The 20031-nt window shown below is 40.8% G+C and overlaps 2 protein-coding genes across 6 annotated transcripts in view; both read left to right on the forward strand.

Annotated features, from left to right (window-relative positions):
- Positions 1-3244: 3244 nt before the first annotated feature.
- Positions 3245-10938, forward strand: LOC137327713 (prestin-like). Its single transcript, XM_067993516.1, has 3 exons — positions 3245-3339; positions 3574-3741; positions 7232-10938. The coding sequence occupies exon 3, from the start codon at positions 7329-7331 to the stop codon at positions 9669-9671; it is 2343 nt and encodes a 780-aa protein (XP_067849617.1). The 5' UTR covers positions 3245-3339; positions 3574-3741; positions 7232-7328; the 3' UTR covers positions 9672-10938.
- Positions 10939-15703: 4765 nt separating this feature from the next.
- Positions 15704-20031, forward strand: part of si:dkey-23n7.10 (SPRY domain-containing SOCS box protein 3) — a 31632-nt gene continuing 27304 nt past the window's right edge. For 3 of the 5 annotated variants that reach the window (XM_067993518.1, XM_067993517.1, XM_067993519.1), the window contains exon 1: positions 15705-16013. The gene's annotated coding sequence lies outside the window, so the exon portion shown is untranslated. Of the gene's footprint in view, positions 16014-20031 lie in introns of all 5 variants that reach the window. The other 2 variants (XM_067993520.1, XM_067993521.1) reach the window with 2 other exon arrangements.

Genomic DNA, 20031 nt, shown 5'->3' on the forward strand with positions numbered 1-20031 from the left:
CCAGTACCGTATTAGCTTCTCTATTGTTCCTTACTTCCAACCAAATAGATTCTGTCTTTGACCCCAAAACTACATCATCCCTTTCCAGTGCTATAATAGTTTCTTTGATCAATAATGCTCCGCTTTCTTTCCTTCCCTAGCCAGGAACATTAAGTACGCAATCCTCCCCTTCTTTGAGTCAGGTCTCTGTTATTGCCACTATATCATAGTCCCATATGGTGACTTGAGCCTGCAGCTCGCCAACCTTATTTACCACGCTACGTGCATTTACGCACATGCACTCCAATCTCATCTTAGACTGCCTCGCATTTGCCCCTGTCTGATCCCTCCTATTTCTGAACTACTCTTTACTCTAATGCTACTTGTTCTTCGCAGTACTCTGCACCTTTTTTCTCCTCTTTAATATTTCCTCCTAGTGCTCATCCCCCTGCCAAATTAGTTTAAACCCTGCCCCACAACACTAGTTAACCTCTCCACGAGGACATTGTCCCAGCTCTGTTGAGGTGCAACCTGCCCATCTTGAATCACAAAAAGTTAGTATGCAGGTACAGCAAGTGATTAGTAAAGCAAATGGAATGTTGTCATTTATTGCAAGGGGAATGGAATATAAAAGTAGAGATGTTTTCTTACAGTTGTACAGGGCATTGGTGAGACCACATCTAGAATGCTGTGTGCAGTTTTGGTCTCCTTATTTAAGAAAGGACATAATTGCTTTGGAGGCGGTTCAGAGAAGGTTCACTTAACTGATTCCTGGGATGAGGGGGTTATCTTGTGAGGAAAGGTTGGACAAGTTGGGCCTGTATACATTGGCGTTTAGAAGAATGAGAGGTGATCTTATTGAAACATATAAGATCCTGAGGGGACTAGGAGAGGTAGATACTGAGAAGATGTTTCCCCTTGTGGGAGAGACTAGAACTGGGGGCCACAATTTAAAAATAAGGGGTCTCCCATTTAAGATGGAGATGAGGAGAATTTTTTCTCTGAGGGTCATGAGTCTGTGGAACTCCCTTCCCCTAAGAGCGGTAGAGGCAGGGTCATTGAATATTTTTAAGGCTGAGTTAGATAGATTCCTGATTAACAAGGGAGTCAAAGGTTATAGTAGGTAGACGGGAAAGTAGGGTTGAGATCACAACCAGATCAGCCATGATCTTATCAAATGGCAGGGCAGGCTCGAGGGGCTCCTGCTCTTAGTTCATATGTTCGTATGCTAGCCACGAGACTCTCAGCTTCCCATATGCACTGTAGTGACGCCAGCCACCCCTCAACTAAGAAACTCTGAGCTTGAACTCGAAGAGTTGGAGGCACTTCCTGTACATGTGGTTTTCCAGGACACATGAAGTGTTCATCAGTTGTTTGATAAATTCAAGCAAAGATGTATAGGTAAGTTATACCTATTGGCACATTGTTAGTGTGCTATTTCACCATAAGATCGAGTTTGCTCCTTAGCTGGGCCATTGACAATAGGGTGGAGGTGAAGAAGCATTGATGAGAGGTGAGGCATTTCCCCACAGAGAGGGAGAAAATAATTAGAGTGGTGAGTCAGCTCACATGCTCTTGCAAACTGGTGCAGAGTGACATTTTTAAAAATTCATTCATGGGATGTGGGCGTCGCTGGCAAGGCCAGCATTTTCTGCCCATCCCTAATTGCCCTTGAGAAGGTGGTGGTGAGCCGCCTTCTTGAACCACTGCAGTCCGTGCAGAGGCCTGGGAGTTTGTCACCCGCTTGATCTGTTGTGTCGGGAGTGATGCATGGCAGAGGCCTAGGAGCTTGTTACCTGCATAGCCAATTGTTTAGGAAGTGACTGGATGACACCCAAACAAAAGAAAGGAAACTGAGGAAAAAAATGAATGTTATGGCTGGAAACCGGAGTCACAGTTCAATAAAATTTGAGCAGTGTTTGATAATAAGGTGCTGATTTCTCAACTACTGGGGAGTTAGGGCAAGTGATTTGGTACAGCTTGACATCCTATGACAAATCGGGCAAATTTTTACACTTACCATAGGTAGTTTGCTTTGCTGCCTAACTACTGCAATTTTGCATAAGAAAGTGAAAATGCTGGTTTCTGAACGGATTTGAGCAATAATGAATCACCTGGCACAATAAATCACTTGCCCTGATAATTGGGAACACTGACACGAGGTAGCAATGATACCATATAAGAGATACTAGTTAAAAAGTATCACTCATACCAAGTAGCAGATAGTAATGAAACTTGGTGGAGGAGTTTTCAACATTCTTAAAGTGATAGTAACAATTATGCTAGAAATTACATGCACATCTGGCTAGGGCAGAACATTTGAGCCAATTTTAAAAAAAAACTTAAATAAATAACAAAAAACACACTCCCTCCTTTTCTATGTAAATGTAATTTTTTTCTGTTTTGTTCTTCAATCTGTCTGGCATAACACTTTGCAACTGAAAGGATGGGTACACAGGCTTCTCTCAGGCTAACATTAGTTCTCCTGTAACTGGCCACAAAGAGGTTCCATCCGGGCTGAGTCTCCAGTCTAATTTTCTGTGCCTCTTGTTGGGAGAGACAACAGTCTCCACTCAGCACCACTGACTTGACACAACTGAGATCAGAAGCTGAGCAGAAGAGGTCTTGAATCTATGTCCATTCCTGCTCCATGGTGCTGATTGTTCGGCGCTAATGCTGAGCACCACCTCACTGCTCCTGACCTGACCCCAATTTAAAGAAAACATCCAGTGTGTTAAGCCCAGTAGGTGCTGAAAGAAAAATGATACATGGTGGCTATTACTTATCGTCTGGTGCTAATGAAGGAAAAAAGATCACTGCCCACCTGAAATCAGCTCCTAAATATTTCTATGGGGAATGCAGAAACAGCCTTTAATTTTTATTTAGTATTTTTTGTTAAAAAACTTTGTTGCTCATTTTAATTTAAATGATTCATGAAGTGGAATAAATTATGACTATAATTAATTATATACTGAAAGTACTACAACTGTTAACGGTACTTGTCCATTATGTTCATTGGTACTTCAAGTATTTTTGTAAAGTTTATATTATTTTTTAAAATATTCATTTTATCTCTATGGGCAATATGTAAAACTCTACAGTGGAATTTTGGCAGTGGACATTTGATGGGTTTCCCAGCTGTAAAGGGCCATATCATACTAACAGTTTGGGATACTGTATACCATGCCTATTTTTGGCAGTGATACTAGCTCTCCATGCTAGTCCTTATTAGGGAGACCACATTTGAACTTCACAGCACTGTTTCTGAGGGTCACTTCAGCTCTGTCTACATTAACACAAACACCACTTCAGCTGTACCGATCTCCTATAACCACAGCACAAGGAAAACCAAGGAAATGGGTAAGTGCAGAAAAAAAAGGAATAGGAGTTCAATATTTGATTCAGAGGCACAGCCAAGAGTGGGGATTTTGCATGTACTGAATCCTTTAGTCATTAGTCCCGATTTTAATCCTGCCCACCCGGCAGGAGCGGTGCATGTGGGGGGTTTAAAATCGAGTTTGGGAACTTACCCCACCGTTCCCGAACCGTTTACACCGGCCGTTGTTTTAACTGATGTTTTCTCCTTTGGGACAGGTGCCTGCTCAAGCAAGTGGGAGCCTAATTACAATGTCAAAGTCATGCTCCGTTGACGTCATCTGGACCCTCGCGCTATTTTAACTGAAGGTTGACGAAGCCCCGCCCAGTCCAGGACCTGCCAGTAAAAGCTGGCAGCAGGCAGGATCCTGGCCAGAAGAAGCCGAGGTAAGTTTCATTTTTTGTTTTTTTAGAGGTTTCTTTGTGGGCCATGAAGAGCAGGAGAGTTCCTCTAGGCCCCACAAGGATACCTTGGTCTTTCCCTGCCCTGGGATTCCCTCCCTCTCCACCAAAGGTGATCTCCTCAGGTTCCCCCCCCCCCCCCCCCCCCCCCGATCGATTGACCTGACTGCTGGAGGAGCGTCCCCTCGGGTCCCCAGTGGGGTGGCCTACCGCCGCCCAAAATCCTGCTCCTCTCCACCAGCCTCCACGTCATTTCCACTGGCTTCCAGTGGAAGTCCCATTTAAATCATTTAAATGAATTCCAGAAGTTAAAATCTCCCGGGCCTCAAGCTGCGGTGGGTCAGATGAATTTCTGCCTGTGTTGATCCCCGCATGCCGCACTCCTGCCCCAGGTTAAAATTGGGGCTATTGAGTTCACACTATGAATTGATCTAGCAGTTTCTTGTTCTCTGAGAATTATTGGTACCTTCCCTACTTGCAGCACCGACACTTCACACATGTGAAATAACAGGCAGCAGCAGCTGGAATTCATTGGAAGATGTGCTAAAAGTCATTCTGGAAACTGTGTATCAGTAGAATAAAGAGAATTTTCACCTGATGACTATGACTTGCAGGTTCTTTCACTCTTGTGAAATGCCATCATTACTCATGCATTCCTGCAATGAGCTGTTTGTTTGTATTCTTGATAATGAATTGCCATAAAACTGAATTTTACTGGTATGATAGCAAATATTCTTGAAGCAGTCAAAATCAGTTCTATTTCTACAACTTGACCAGTCAGGGTATTGGGTATTAATAAACTTTGTTGAAACCACTGGCTTTTTTTAGAAGATTAATTTGCTATTGGGTCAGTTGGGTAAATGTAGCTCGGTGTGCGTGGGGGACATAGTGTTAGTAGTATGTAATACACTTAATCCCTGCCATGTCTTGCAGATTTCTAATGTCATAGCTGCAAGGAAATGACTGGGTGGCAAGTGATGACTTTTATTTATCTTTCCCTATCTGTTAAGTTTCCTTGCCACTGTCCACCTCTGTTTTATGTAGTATTCCAGTGGGGACACATCTCTCTGTCTAAGTTTCCTGACATTCTGGCACATCCAATGTGTTTCAGTTTCTTTGGTGAGCTAAAAGATCTCATGCACTCAACTCCTTTGGTTGTGAGCTCCCATGGTGGCTCAGTTGGTGAATGTATTGTCCATAGAACTGAAGCACATAGACCAAAAAGAGGCCAGATTCTGCTCCCAGTTTCTGCTGAGCTAGTTCATATCGTCCAGGGCAATGGTAGGAGTGCTATAACGGGCCTCCGGACCTCTTTGCTAGCAAAGGAAAACAAAAGCAGTCAGTTGTGATTTCTGATCATTATCCAATAACTCCAGCTGGAAAGTTTGTATGCATGCACATCAAATGAGAGGATTAAGCATAGCTGTGATGCCTGTGGAACAATATTGTAAAATGAGGCGGCACTTTCAGGAGGGGATAAAATAGGTGGAGGAATTTGGGGGAGGAGCGGCAGAAAAAATTCCTGGTGGTCTAAAGTACTTGATGTGTGTGAAGTCCCTGGAGATCCAACAGGTTCAATGAGCACAAGTTTCTTGGTCGTCTTTAGTGAAATTTTTCATTTAAATAAGATATGCTTCAAAGCAATAGAACAGTGTCAATGAGAATGTAATGGCTATATCAACACGAAACTCTGCACGCCACAATAGAGAGGAAATGCTCATTCCCTTTGTTCACGCTGGACTTTAAGGCAAGCCTCAGAACAGGATGGAAAATCAACCCAATTTTATTTTGCACTCGGGAGAAAAAAATATAAGTTTTTAAAAAGTTACATTTTTAAAAATTAATTTTGTAGGTGCTGATGGTGCATAAAAAACAAAGCTGGCATTTAATCCTTTTTCAAGTTATTTAATTTCTAAAAACATATTTATAAAAATATAAAGCTTCTGTTAACTGTGGCCAAGAGTAAAATGTTTGATCTTGAGGGGAAATTTTAACTCTCCCCAATCACCGGGAAAGGAATGAGGGAGCAATTAAAATGGAGTGGCTCCATTTCCTGCTCCCTTCCTGCCGATTCCCCATACACAGGACCCCGATGGCATTTCAACCCTCTCCTGACCGGGACACTTGCTGTCGTTGACCCACCAGGTAAAGTTGTCGGGAAGCCAGTGAGGCCACAGAAGGTAACTTAAAAAACTTTTCTTATTATGGCCAGGATGAGCATGAACGCTCCTCTGGGCTTCACAATGAAAGTCAGGCCCTCTGCAGCCCTGTCTACTCCTTTCTTCAGCTGCAAAATCATAACAACACTCCTCCCCGGACTGTTGGCAGCCTTCTCTCCGAAACGGGTGAGCATCTGACCAGCAGCATTCAAATGAGGCTCGGCAGTTATACATATAAAAACTTAAAAAGGATAAACATGATGGCAGGGGTGACTTGGAATTAATGTTCCATAATTTATCGCACTGCATTCCTCATTAATGCTGGAGAAAACATTATGGCTTTGGCACAAAAATGATTGAAAACTGATTTAGCGTAGAATTTAAATGTTGTAATAAAGAATAATTCCTAGGAACTATGGTTTACTTCATATCATTTTTTTATTATACCATCAAATGTGATGGTTAGTCTGGGGTATGGAGCACTGCTGTTATGTTTAGCTGCTAACCTGACCTGTCTCTTTATGGGCACCACTCAAGAACTGCCAATGCGAGAGTTGTATTAATCACCAAATCCAGCTAATTTCAGTTGCTTGTCAGCTGCTATGGTTAATCAGAGGATAATTGTAACTGCTTGTAAATTTCAGTTTCTAGATCAATGACTAGCTTTCTGTCTTTTTTTTAAAGACTGTTTAGCATCTGTAACAAAGTTAATATTAGAGTGGCATTTGGAGTATGGCATTTGAAGTGTGATGGACACAAGCTAGACACAAAACTAGTAATATCCTGTGGTAAGTCAAAGGATGTGCTGTTTTATAAAGTCATGAAAGTTATATCATGTCAAGTGTAGGTGTGTCCCCCTAAGCCACAAAGACTAATTGCTGTAAACACTGGTTGCGTTCATAACGAGGTGAACATCTTAACTCTAGTATTTTGTGTTCCTGTAGAGTTTCTTTGTTTCTTTACACTTGAAGTGAGCTAGGGCATGGGAGGGGTAGAGCAGGATTGAAGTGTAGAATATTGTGAAGAGCGATCCTTCAGTCTGGAAATAATAGGGGTGGGAGGGGGCGCGGAGTTTCTAGGATCTGGGAGTAGTGGATGTGGTGAGAGAGAATGGGAGCACTGAGATGATGGTGGTATGGTTTGGGAGCATTGGAAAAGGGATTTCTGGGTGTGAGATTGCTGGGAGGAACAATGGTATCGGAGGTTCAGGAGCTCTGGGAGCAGAGCGTTGGAGGTTAGGGAGTGAAAATTAAAACCAAACTAAATGAAGAAAGTAAAACCAAATATGTTTACTTGTACTTTTGTCTTCTGTTTAGATATTTGAAATACAGAAACATAGATGAAAAAGACTCAATATACACACCAGCGAACATAATGTGAAGAAAGGAAGGGAAGACCACCAAGGTGAAGAATATGCTGGGAAGTTCAGAGTCCTTTTGGTCCAGTGACACAATTCCAGATCCATCTGGTTCAAATATCCCTCTGGTCAGAACTGACAAGAGTTGCACTTTTAATGCAAAGACGCCACATAGGGTCTCATTTACCACTGACATTCCTTATTTTCACCGCATAGATAACCACAATGAAGAAAAATTGCTTGGATATGAAAGAAAGGTATCTGAGCTAACTTTACCAGTTTCATATAATTTAAAGAAATTATTCCGACGAGCTTTTCCTTTCTTTAGATGGTTTCCTAGGTACAGAGTAAAGACATGGTTTATAGGAGACCTGCTGTCTGGAATTAGCGTGGGCCTACTGACCATTCCTTTGTCTCTTGCTTTTGCAGTCTGTGCTGGACAGCCACCTATTAATGGTCTCTACACAAGTTTAATTACCACAGTCTTATATTGCTTGCTTGGTACAACACAACACCTGTCCTATGGAGCATCTGCATTCACTGTACTGCTCATTGCCAAGAGCACAGGCCATATTGAAACTCAGGAACCTGCTCCTGACAGCGACTGTTCTCCAAAATGTTCAAGAGAACTTCACGTGGTTACTCTTACCTGTGTTTCTGGAATTATTTTAATTTCTATGGGAATTTTTCGCCTCAGTTTCCTAAGAACTTACATCTCCAAGCCTGTTATGAATGGCTTCAAAGCTGGAACAGCATTGCATTTATTAGTCATCCTACTGACTGTATTACTTGGTATTGATGGGCCAATTCATCATGGTCCTTTATCACTTGTCTATATTTTCAAGGCCATAATTGAAAATATTAATAAAATACATGTTGCCTCAGTGATTACTGGCTTAGCCACACTGGCATTTCTCGTGCCTTTTAAAGTAATAAACTGTATTTATAGTAGGCACCTCATACCTATAGAGTTTATTGCACTAGCTGTTTCCATTTGGTTGTCATTCTGGTTGGAACTAGAGGATAGCTATGATCTCAGGCTGATAAATAATTATCCATTTACTTTACCAAAACCTGTTCTTCCTTCTTTCTCCTTAATATCCAGTGTTGCTGTAGATGCTGTTGCTGTTGCATTGGTGACCTTTGCAGTTAGCATTTCACTAGGGAGTGAATACTCCAAAAAACACAATCAAAGTTATCACCCACATCAAGAGACCATTGTTTTAGGGTTTTGTGACCTGGTGCTCTCCTTTCTGGGTATTTTTGCTGCGTCTGGGGTTTGGGAACAAACTGTGGTACAAGAAAAAGCCTGGGGTCAAACCCAAGCTGCAGGGTTAGTAGCAGCAAGCCTTAGTCTTATAGCTCTATTTTGTGCAGAAACTCTACTTCCGCTGGTGCCCAAAGCAGTTCTCGGTGCTATTGTGATTTCAAACCTGGGGTGTTACTTTGAGTTCTTCTGGAAGTACTGTTTTGCATGTAAGAAGAACAAATATGATTTTGTGGCTGGAATTATTACATTTGCAGCAGTTTGCCTCCTAGGAATAGACATTGGTTTAGGAGTTGGCATATTTTTCTCAATTTTGCTTACTCTACACAGACTTCAGAGGCCTTCAATTGCCATTTTAGGCCATATTCCCAATACAGAAAACTATACAAACTTGTCCATTGAGAAAACGGCCAAAGAAATAGTTGGAATTAAAATTGTAAAAACATTTGATTCTATTTATTATGGGAATGTTGATTTTTTATTGTCCTGGATGAAACTTAAAGTGAATTGTAATCTTCGGTCTGGTGGGAGTTCAGGAAGTGATAATGAATTGTACAGTGAGGAAGATAAATATAATATGTTATGGGAATCCACACAGTTCCTTGCACTGGATGAAAATGCTTTGAGACGATTAAATCATACTGCATTGTATAGACGTAGAATATCCAAACAAACTGCAGATGTGCACACTGTTATTTTGGATTGTGGGTCAGTTAGTTTTGTGGATGATGAAGGGGCCAATGCTTTAATTTACCTGTTTGAGCAATACCAAAGTAAAGGAGTAGGCTTTATTCTTGCAAGTTGTTCAAGCGCAGTTTTGAAGAATCTACAAGAACAGGGTTACTTCAAATCTGCCAGCCGAACCTTCACTTTCAGCAGCATCCATGATGCTGTTTTAGTTGCCCTGCAACAAACAGCAGAGAGAAACCAAAGCCTACGAGGATCTGAATGCATTCTTGAGACAAACGGTGAAATACTACCTGAATGTGACACGGTTGAAATTAATACAGATACTAATAACAGCACAAATGAAGGACATTGGCAAAGGGAGAGAGGTGAAAATTTTTCGGATCAAAGGACTGGTTTTACATCAGCAAATCAAAGAATCATCGAATATGAGACAGCCTTATAACAAATATCCGTTTATTCTTTCAAACCATCACAAAAACTCTATTGGAACTGTGATCAAAATCTGATGCTGCATTTCTGCTGCAAATTTTGTTGGTCCTATTTTCCTTTTAATATAGTAATAATATCAATGGACACATTCAGAATAAAACACTTGCTTTTTCTGACAAACACTATTTGTATGTACATGGATATACCGGTCATCAAGAAGTATCCATGGATAGAAAACACAACACAGAAAGGGAGAGAAGAAAGAATGAAGAAAGTAACTTACCACTTCAGTGTAGATGATTACACAGAATTTTCTGCATCTTGATGGTTCTAAATGCTGGCTGGAGTTTGATGTCTACTGTCTTCAGAGATATTTTTGCCTACTCATTAGTGCTTCAGAAAGATATACACCGTGATTCCTAAAAGTCTGGAGATCAAGGATCAATGGTTACAATGAGATACGATTTCCCACATTTCCTACTTGGAAGCAACCGGGCTCTGACTTGGCCCCTTCCCACAGTAGCTCAGGTGAGATTCGGAACTCAGCCATTTAGGAGATCATGGGTATGAACCCGCACTTCACCACTCCATGACACAGCACATTGGTGGCAACTGCTATTTCTGCAAAAGTTTTAAACACATGCAGCTTTTCATGCAATTACCCTGTTTTGAAAAGTAACATGGGTACAGCATATTATTTAAATATTTTGCTAATATTTTAATAACGATTTTCAATTTTCCTGCTCGTGGCCAGCCTTCTTCAGCCAGAATTACCAAATTCTTCTGAACTAAAACTCCAAAGCTGCTTTATCCCTTGTTTAGAGCACAGACAACCATGGCTGTCCAAGATTACTTCTGTCACTTTTTTCATCCATCTAGTGCCCTGACTTGGAAGTAAAGGATAATTTTATTTGAATTCTTAATGTGTGTGAACTGTTGTTTAGTTTTTCTTTGTGTCCTTTTGAACAATTTTGCTAGTTTGAGGAACTGCATGTAGACTGCATGTTGTTGAAAACATGATCACAGCAGTAACGGATTGTCCTTGTATTTGGTGTTGTACATGTGGACATGAAGTCTGTGTTCCTAGCATTTGTGAACCCAGTGAAGACTCTGGTTGAAGTGGCTTACTCATTGTTATATAGTGACAAAGTAGAATACAATGAATATTGTATCAACAAGCATTTGGGATGCAGGAACCATGCTTAAGAATTGTTGTAAAAAAATCATGTTACCGAATTGTCATCAACCAAATTAAATTCATGCGTTAATTTCTCCAGTTACATATTTATTTAAGAACATTTGTCCACTTCTTATACTATCCAAGAATAACAGTTTATCTGTAGTATAACTTGTAGATCAGCATCAACATCTATTTTGTACAGTAGTCCTCAATCACATTATTATATATCAACATAAAGTGTGACATATATTGTTTATGTAAATGCATTTTGATCAGGATTTATTACAAATCAGAGAATTTTCATCAGAGCCTCATTTTGTTATCTTAGCAAGGAATTAAATCCCTCAGAAGAGAAAGGAAAGCAAAAATATTAGTGAATAAAACCAGGGAGAATAAAATAACAGGTGGTCACCAAAGGTTGCTCTTGAGTACCTCCTAGTAGCTGGCTACAGAGCAGCGTTGGCAGAAGCCTTCCTGGCTTGGATAGGGACTGACATGCAGAGTAATACTCGACCGTGTGTGGTACAAGAAGCCCTAGTAAAACTGAAATCAGTGGGATGGGGGGAAATCTTTCCAGTGGCTGGAGTCATATCTGGCATAAAGGAAGATAGTTGTGGTTGTTGGAGGCCAATCATCTCAGTCCCAGGACATCGCTGCAGGAGTTCCTCAAGACGATGTCCTAGGCCCAATTATCTTTAGGTCCTTGATCATTGACCTTCCCTGCATCATAAGTTCAGAAGCGGGGCTGTCCAATCATAATTCCTCAGATAATGAAGTAGTCCATGCCCACATGCAGCAAAACCTGGACACCATCCAGGCTTGGGCTGATAAGTGGCAAGTACACACAAGTATCAGGTAGTGATCATCTCTGACAAGAGAGAGCCTAACCACATCCCTTGACATTCAATGGCATTACCAGCATTGAATTCCCCCATCATCAACATCCTGGGGGTCTGGAAAAAGGTAGGTGGGAGGGTTATTTGCTGAGAGGGGGGAGTCCATTCCGGCAGTGGCGGAATGTGCACACTCCACCCACTTCTGTCCCAAAATGGCAATCGGGGTCCTATGTACGTCATAGGACCCGATTTGCATATTAAAAGAGCCTACCGCCTGAAACAGGTGGGTGCTTCGGCTGCCTGCCGGTAGGCCCCTTCGAAGGTGGCGGCTGGCGTAAATTGGGCAGTAAGCCATTTTCGTGTCGCTACCACCCCATTTACACTGGGCAGCCTAAGTTAAAATCTAACCCTTGGTCTCTCTGTTTTGCCTCAATTAGTCTCTGACACTCTGTTCTTTGATATCTTCTCTCCATCTTGCTCTTGGCTGTTTCTTGACAACGAGCCCTGCTAAGCTGACTCTTCCCTCCTGTTTCAGATCTTGGACCCTGCTCCCCTCCCTCCTTGCTCCAGTTTAAGATCTTTAGGATGACACGTACTAGTTCCCTCCTTTGTATTTTTGGGGATTGCCGTTCCCTATCAAAAATCTCCATTACAGCAGTGACTAGGGAATGGTCCGTAAAACGAGTTTGCAAATTTAGTGCTGATCCACTTCTCTCGAAAATTGTTTGTACCACAGGTGGATAAATGAATTTTAACATGTACACCAATTAAGTTGTTTGCCAGCTACTTGAAAGTGTTTTGTGATTGTTTTTTTGTTTTTGTTCCGACTATCAAAATCTCATTCAACAAAACTGCATGTCTCTAAACTATGTGGTCCTGCAATTTCATTTATGGATCAGGTTAGATGAAAAATGAGCATTTCTCACCCTTAATGTGAGGCACTGTATGTATGGGTTAATCTAGTAGGCTAATTGTTTACTGACAGGAAGAATGTTAAGTCTGCTAGGGGCAATAAAATTAATATTAAATCTAGGATGCCATCAAAAATGAAAGTAAATTATATGGTATGATGTGGTATAAGCTAAAAATCCTTCCAGAACATTCTGTAATATAACTAGCACTTTTCTCCCACTACAGGCTATGTTCTGTTGTGTTCTGAACTACTTCTATGTAAAATATGTACAATCTTAAAGGGCATTTAGCAGAAGAAAGACTACTGTTACTCCATTGTGAAACCATACATGACTCGGACTGTGAGTATGAAATAAATCTTGTTCATCCACCTATCTCTTTCTGCTGACACCTTCGACAGTGCATCACTCCCTCAGTACGGCACTGAAGTATCAGCCTGGATTATGTGCTCAAATGCTGGAATGGAGCTTTAACCCATGACCTTCTGACTTAGAGGTAAGAGTACTACAATTGAGAATGCCTTCAGGAGAGAAGAAAGGGAGGAGCAAAATCGATGGGAAAAGGAGGGAAAACATTATCAAAAATGATTGAGAATTCCATTGAAATATGGTGTGTCCTATCAGGTAAATGTAAAAGATCCTATAGCACTATTCAAAGAACAGAAGAGTTCTCCCAGTGACCTGGCCACCATTTATCCTTCAGTTACCTTGAGCTAGGGGAAATACTTGCTTCAAGCTACACTGATGGATAAATGCACAGGGTAGTGCGGTACTGAACCATGTAGACCAGGTAGTTTTAACTTGATTCCTGGTCTGTGCAGAATTCTTAGGTGGGGTGACAATAGCGATACATAATTCAGTGTCCTTGGGCTAGGGAAAGAATAAAAACATGTTTCCACTCCAGAATCCTATACAGCATCCTCTGTTGAAATTGTGTTCATTTGACTTCACCCTCTAGGTGATGCAATGAGGGACTTGTTTAAATCTTTGTCAGAGAACGCAGCTAGTCAGTGATACCACCAGAATTAGTATTTTTCACATGGTGTTAAGTAGACAGCTTTACTGTGTAACTGAGACATCCCCCCCCACCCCGACCCCATTTTTTACTCCAATGAAATAAAGCTTCAATTCTCTTCGGTAAACGGGATTTTATCGTGAACAGTGACCTGCAGTGGCCACACAAAGCACTGCAGATCAACAAGAACAAGCGTCTTACCCATTAATTGTCTCTGCCTCAACAATTCCTTGTGGAAAGGCATTTTATAGTCCAATGACTCTCTGCGTAAAGAAATTTCTCCTAATCTCTCTCCTCACACTCGGTGAAAATTTAAAAATGATGACCCCCTCATCACTGACTCTCCAACCCGAGGAAATAATCTTTACCATAATATTTAAAAATTCTATTAACTCTCATCTTACACTTCTCTACAATGGAAATAGTCCCAATATCTCAAGTCTCTCATCATCCTGGTGAATCAATGCTGACTGATCTCTTTGAGTTTGATATCCTTTCTATAATTCTTTTTACTACCGGCTTTAACTATCGGCACTCACACTTTTAGGAAATTATATATTTGAACTCCCAGGTTTCTCTACACCCTCCAGGTTCTTTCCATTAAGTGAATACTCCGATTTCTTGTTCTTCCTCTCAAAATGTATTAACTGACAACTCTCCACATTAAATTGCATTTGCCATCTGCCTGCCTATTCTACTAACCTCCCTATGTCTTCCTGAAGTCTTCTACCGTGCTCCTCCAAACCACCTTTTATATCATCAACAAATTTTGATATTCGATATATGCCCATGTATAGTGAGAAAAGAGAACCCAGCACTAGATACAATATCCACCCCTCCACCATCTGTGGCTGCAATATGTACTATCTAATGCATGCACTGCAGCAACTCACCAAGCTTACTTCATCAGCACCTTCCTCCCCTGCAACCTCTACCATTGATTAAAAAGAGCAGCAATGTTGTAGGAATACCTTTATCCCCAAATTGCCCCTCCAAGTGATACATGATCCTGACTTGGACACATATCCCCTTTCCTTCATTGTTACTGGGTCAATATCCTATGTAACGTCACTGTGGGAGCGCCATCATTTCAAAGACTGCAGTGGTTCAAAGACAAGGCAATTAGGAATGGGCAATAAATGCAGCCTTACCATTGTTTTTCAGATCCTGAGAACAAATTTTAAAAATGCATTCTTATTACTTTGTTTGCTTTAGTAACAGAGGTATTCACCCCTTTCAGCAGTCAGTTGAATTAGAAGGTAGTTCATACAAATCTCTTCCTTATAAATATTCCACGGCATAATTTTAATCTCATTATACCATAATCTAAAAGGCAGTGCCTTACTATCATAAAACCTCTAATGCTTCTGCATTGTAACCTTTCTTGTTTTCCATTTCAAAACGAGCCATTCTCAACCGTTTCAGGAAGGCGCCTGCATGAGTACAGCCTCAAAATTTCAGCACCACTGAGTGATTCAGATAACCCAGTGATTAACACCAACTTAAAAAAAAATATAGACCACCCATTGGGGGATCCAGACAACTAACTCAATTATTGCATCTGAAACACGCTTAGAAACATTTTTTTTGTAAGGCTTTAATCTTCCAATGTATAAAATTAAGGAAATATTTTTTTTTAATGTTTGGAGAAAAGGTTAAACTATCAGAAATGCAAGGAATCTTACAACACCAGGTTATAGTCCAACTGTTTTATTTGAACACTCGCTCACCTGACGAAGGAGAAAGCCTCCGAAAACAGTTGGACTATAACCTGGTGTTGTAAGATTCCTTACATTTGTCAACCCCAGTCCATCACCGGCATCTCCACATCATGCCTACTATCAGAAATGTGATATCGGTGAGTGCCAGCAGCGAGCTGCTATGAGCAGATAGAATAACATAAAGACACATATCCGACACGTCACAGAGGGCCAAGTGATTGACACGTTCTAATAACAAACAATCGCCGACGTGTAGAACCAATGAGCTGGCGGGAGGGGCGGGACATGTACAGTTTACTCAAGGGCAAGTCTGGCAGAGTGGGAATGTCAAGAACATACAGACTTACAGCTGGGTTTGACACTCGGGCTCCAAGCGGCCACAGCCATGCAGCAGTTCGCTTTACAAAGCGTCCACGGGCATGTAACAGTTTGCTGTAGAAAAGCGTCCACAGCCGTGCAGCTGTGGATTTACACAGTGTGCACTCCCTCCCATTGCCACCCGCTGTAAAGCACATGCTTTACAGATCATTTGTACGAGGTAAATATTTATTTAAGGGCGGGTTTCGGCTCTGGTCGCAGCCAATGACAGAGGGAGCTGTGGGGGTTGGTCTCAGCCGCGGGGTTACAACTGAAGTTCCACTTTTCATAAACATCGGCGATCGGACCGGGAGAGGGTTTGAAGGAGCTGGTGGGTAAGTGTGGATCTCCCCTGATTAATAATCCTGTTTATTTTTGTTACTAATGAGGGAGGGAAGAAAGCTGCACTGAGCTGTAATAATATTGACGGATTTTAGCTACAGGCACTGACCAGATCCCGTAAAGCAGGAACATAGGGAAGTACAGGACTTTAATCCATCCAGCCAGTCCCTGAAACTGGTGGCCCCAATGCCCACTCCTATCCAATTCTCCCTTATTTTTTCCCATCCTGTCTGACTTCCTGTGCACACGTTCACCATCTTCAGTGTAAAGTCGTTAAATTTCCATTTCCTGGGCATTCCCCCTGTTCTAAGCATTGATGTGCCCTGGTTCCTGGGTTTGTGGCAATCTCGAACATATTATCAGGGTTCAATTTACTTATTCTTATAATGACCTTGAATATTTCTCCGGAGCTTTCTCTTGTCCAGAGTAAACAATTGCAGGATTACAGGTATCAGCTGGCTCAGTTGGTAGCACTCGCGCCTCTAAGTCAGATGGTTGTAGGTTCAAGTCCTACTTCAGAGACAGTGCAGTACTGAGGGAGTGCTGCACTGTCCGAGGTGCCATCTTTAAGATGAGACGTTAAATCGTCACCCTACCTTCTCAAAGGCAATTAGGGATGGGCAATAAATGCTGGCCTCGCCAGTGATGTTCACATCCCATGAACGAATAAAAAAAAACCCCATCTGCCCTCTTAGGTGGATGTTAAAGATCCCATGGCACTACTTTGAAGAAAAGCAGGGGAGTTCTCCCTGGTGTCCTGGGCAATACTTATCCCTCAATCAACATCACTAAAACAGATTATCTGATCATTATCACATTGGTGTTTGTGGGATTTAGTTGTGTGCAAATTGGCTGCCCTGTTTCCTACACTAAAATAGTGACTACACTTCAAAAAGTACTTAATTGGCTGTAAAGTGTGGGATGTCCTGAGGTCATGAAAGGCATTATATAAATCCAAGTCTTTCTTTCTTTGACCTCTTATAACCTTACGGTAGAAACCAGTTTGGTCACCCATTTCTGCACTGCTCCAAAGCCTGGATCTCCTTGCTGTAGTACGGTGACCAGAATTGTACAAGCTATTTTGGGTGTGGCCGTACCATTATCACCTATTCATATCTGTTTAATATTTGGAAGCGCATTTTTTTACTGCATTAAAGGCGCTATATAAATGCAAGTTGTTGTTTGTCTCTTTCCGTTGTTTGAACTGACACTCTCAATTTGTTGATAACTGCAAATTTAGACAGTTTTGTTGCTGTCTCCAGATCCAAATCATGCATATAGGGAAATAATATACAAATTAAATTTATCATGGGTGATATATTGACAATGCAAATATCTTTTATAAATGTTGATAGTTTATACAGAATATGCTAAGAAGGTTTGGTTTTATGTACCAGGGAGCGATTAATGGGATTTGAAATCAAGCAAGAAACTGTGGCATGAGGTATTTAAAAGAGGGCAACAGAACAATTATAGTCACCAGTTAATTTAAACCAAGAATAACCTGGCAATGAGAGTTTAGCAAAAGCTATTAATTTATAGAATCATTGTTCTAATTTTCTTGAACATGTTGGAATATGATGTTTATTCTCAATTGTTGAGTTTTGCTATTGTACATAATAAAACAATTAGAAAGAATTATGATTAAAGGGAGAGGGTTAGTTCATTGTTAGGAAGGGAACAAGAATTATACAAAATTTTCATCTTGATGCAACATGCAAGCGATATGATGAGTTTTTTTGTAATGCAGTGATGTGCATTGATCTGACTTATATAACTGCATCTGATGCCTGGTGAAGAAACAATCAGGTTTGCCAAACCATAATATTGAAAACTAGTAGATCTCCCAGGGCATTAATGAAGGTAAATTGATGACCTGCTGTTTTATCAGGACAAGAACTTTGTGCCATACTTTGGGCTACATGTTGGGCCAGATTTTGCTGTAGCACAGACTAAGCTGTAGCAGGGAATCTAATAGCGTCTGCTGTTAGTTAGATTTGCCCTTTGCACCCTTGAGCTCAAAACATTTTTGCCCACTAAGTTGCTGAAAGTGGGAGCTGATAACGTGCAGTGAGGGAAACAGGGCATCGGGGACCTGAGTGATCAGGGCAAGTAACAGGGTATCTCCTTAACCAATTAGATTGAAGGATTGAAAAATAAACAGCGGACGGGCTAAGAAGGAAGTGTAAATTAGAGTGGGTGAATTCAATGTCAAATCAAATACAGAAAGAGAAATAAAGAGAGGGAAAGAAAGATTGGATTAAGAGAGAGAGAAAAAAGAGACAGAAAGGAAAAGTAAAATTTTGTGAAAAAAAATTAAAGTTTGACATTTTAAAAATCTCGAACAACAATTTATACCTGAAGCAGTGAGACTCCACAATTGTAATAGTTAATTTTCAGTGCCAGAGAGGTTGATTGACAGTAATTAATAATTATCATGTCGTTAAAAGGGTAATGACAAAACTTAACTTTCGGTGGCAAGTTCAGTTCGTATCTGTTGCGCAAATACAGCAACTTCACAATATTCAACGAATGTCAATGGTGAGGCAGGTAACGAGATGCCATTTTCGTGAAGCTAATGGTGGAGTGGCACAACTCGGACAGCAACTTTTGGATATTCGCATTTAACCGCATATCTGCCCCTCGCCTGAGGTTGCTGTACCAATTACATAGATAACGACAAGCGCCATTAGCCTCACCATTATTTTGACAGCAGAATCTCGCCCATCATTCTGCTTCTAAGTTCATCTTTTAAGGTATAAAGGTCTGATTGCTCTAAATAAGAGATATCTTGAGGTCAGTTAAAAGCTAACTGGTTTCTCCCACGGTCATAAGACCAGGAAATGACAGTCTTTTTCTTTTTAAAATTGTTTTGTATCTATAACAAAGTTTGACAGTTTGAGGTAGTTTGCCTGAAGTGTAATGGATTCAAAACTTTTATGTACACTAGCTGACATCACACAGCATTACTTACAGATAGCCGGGGATCTAGAGCATGATTGTGATGTATATATTCTAAGATGGAGCTGTGTTTAATTTGCCAGTTCTTTAAGGGCATTGTTCAGGAACACCCTGGATGAAAGTAATATAAGCAGGCACATCCTAAGGTCAACAAGAGGTTAATTATTGAGGGGAACATCTATCATCTATATGTTGGCAGATGCTTGTAAATCCCTGGCCCTTATCCTCGGGGAAGGGCAATCAGAAATGAATAGCCTTAGTTCTCTGTTTTTAATATTTTTGACACTTTGAAGAGTAATATCTGAAGTAGGATATCTGAAGTATGATGGATGTATGCTGTAGGCAAGACTTTATATATATGCCTGGGAAATGAGCACAGTGCCAGGCTAATAGTTGAAAACGGGTTGAGTGCTTAGATAGACCCAAGTGCTAGGTTTGAGGCCAACTCAGTACTATTGAGGTAACAGGATAGACAGGTAATTAGTAAGCTAAGGCTTAGAATCGGGTGGCAGGAGACAAGTCACTTGGGTAGGTGGGCACACAGGTGCCCTGAAAATCAGGTTAAACGCATAGAAATAGGTAAAAATCTGAAAATTGGATGAAAAATCAAAATGACAGGCAGAACTGTGTAACTGCAGGGTGGGCAAATAATGGTTTTCCCATCGCAAGATGATAACATATAGAGTTTTACAGGTGTGAATCAAAAATCATGACACAGGAAGTAAGGTTACTGTGAATTGAAAGTGGATGCTATACACAAGACTTTTAATATGTAGATATATAAAGCTTACCTTTAATGTAATTTTATTTCTGACTTTCTGTTGAATTTTTTATTATAAACAGCAAGTGCATAACAGACATGATGGGGCAACAAAAATTGATTTGAACTTGTTACTTACCCTCAAAGGGCAAAAGGGATTGAATGATCACCAGCATATATGATTGTTCAGCGTGGTACAGAATTATATATGTAAGGAATCTTACAACACCAGGTTATAGTCCAACTGTTTTATTTAAAAATCACAAGCTTTCGGAGGCTTTCTCCTTCGT

The sequence above is a fragment of the Heptranchias perlo genome, chromosome 12, assembly GCF_035084215.1.
Source record: "Heptranchias perlo isolate sHepPer1 chromosome 12, sHepPer1.hap1, whole genome shotgun sequence".
Taxonomy (NCBI): Eukaryota; Metazoa; Chordata; class Chondrichthyes; order Hexanchiformes; family Hexanchidae; genus Heptranchias; species Heptranchias perlo.

Excerpts from the sequence above, each read along its gene's own strand:
- LOC137327713 (XM_067993516.1), top strand. The coding sequence starts at position 7,329 with ATGCTGGGAAGTTCAGAGTCCTTTTGGTCCAGTGACACAATTCCAGAT.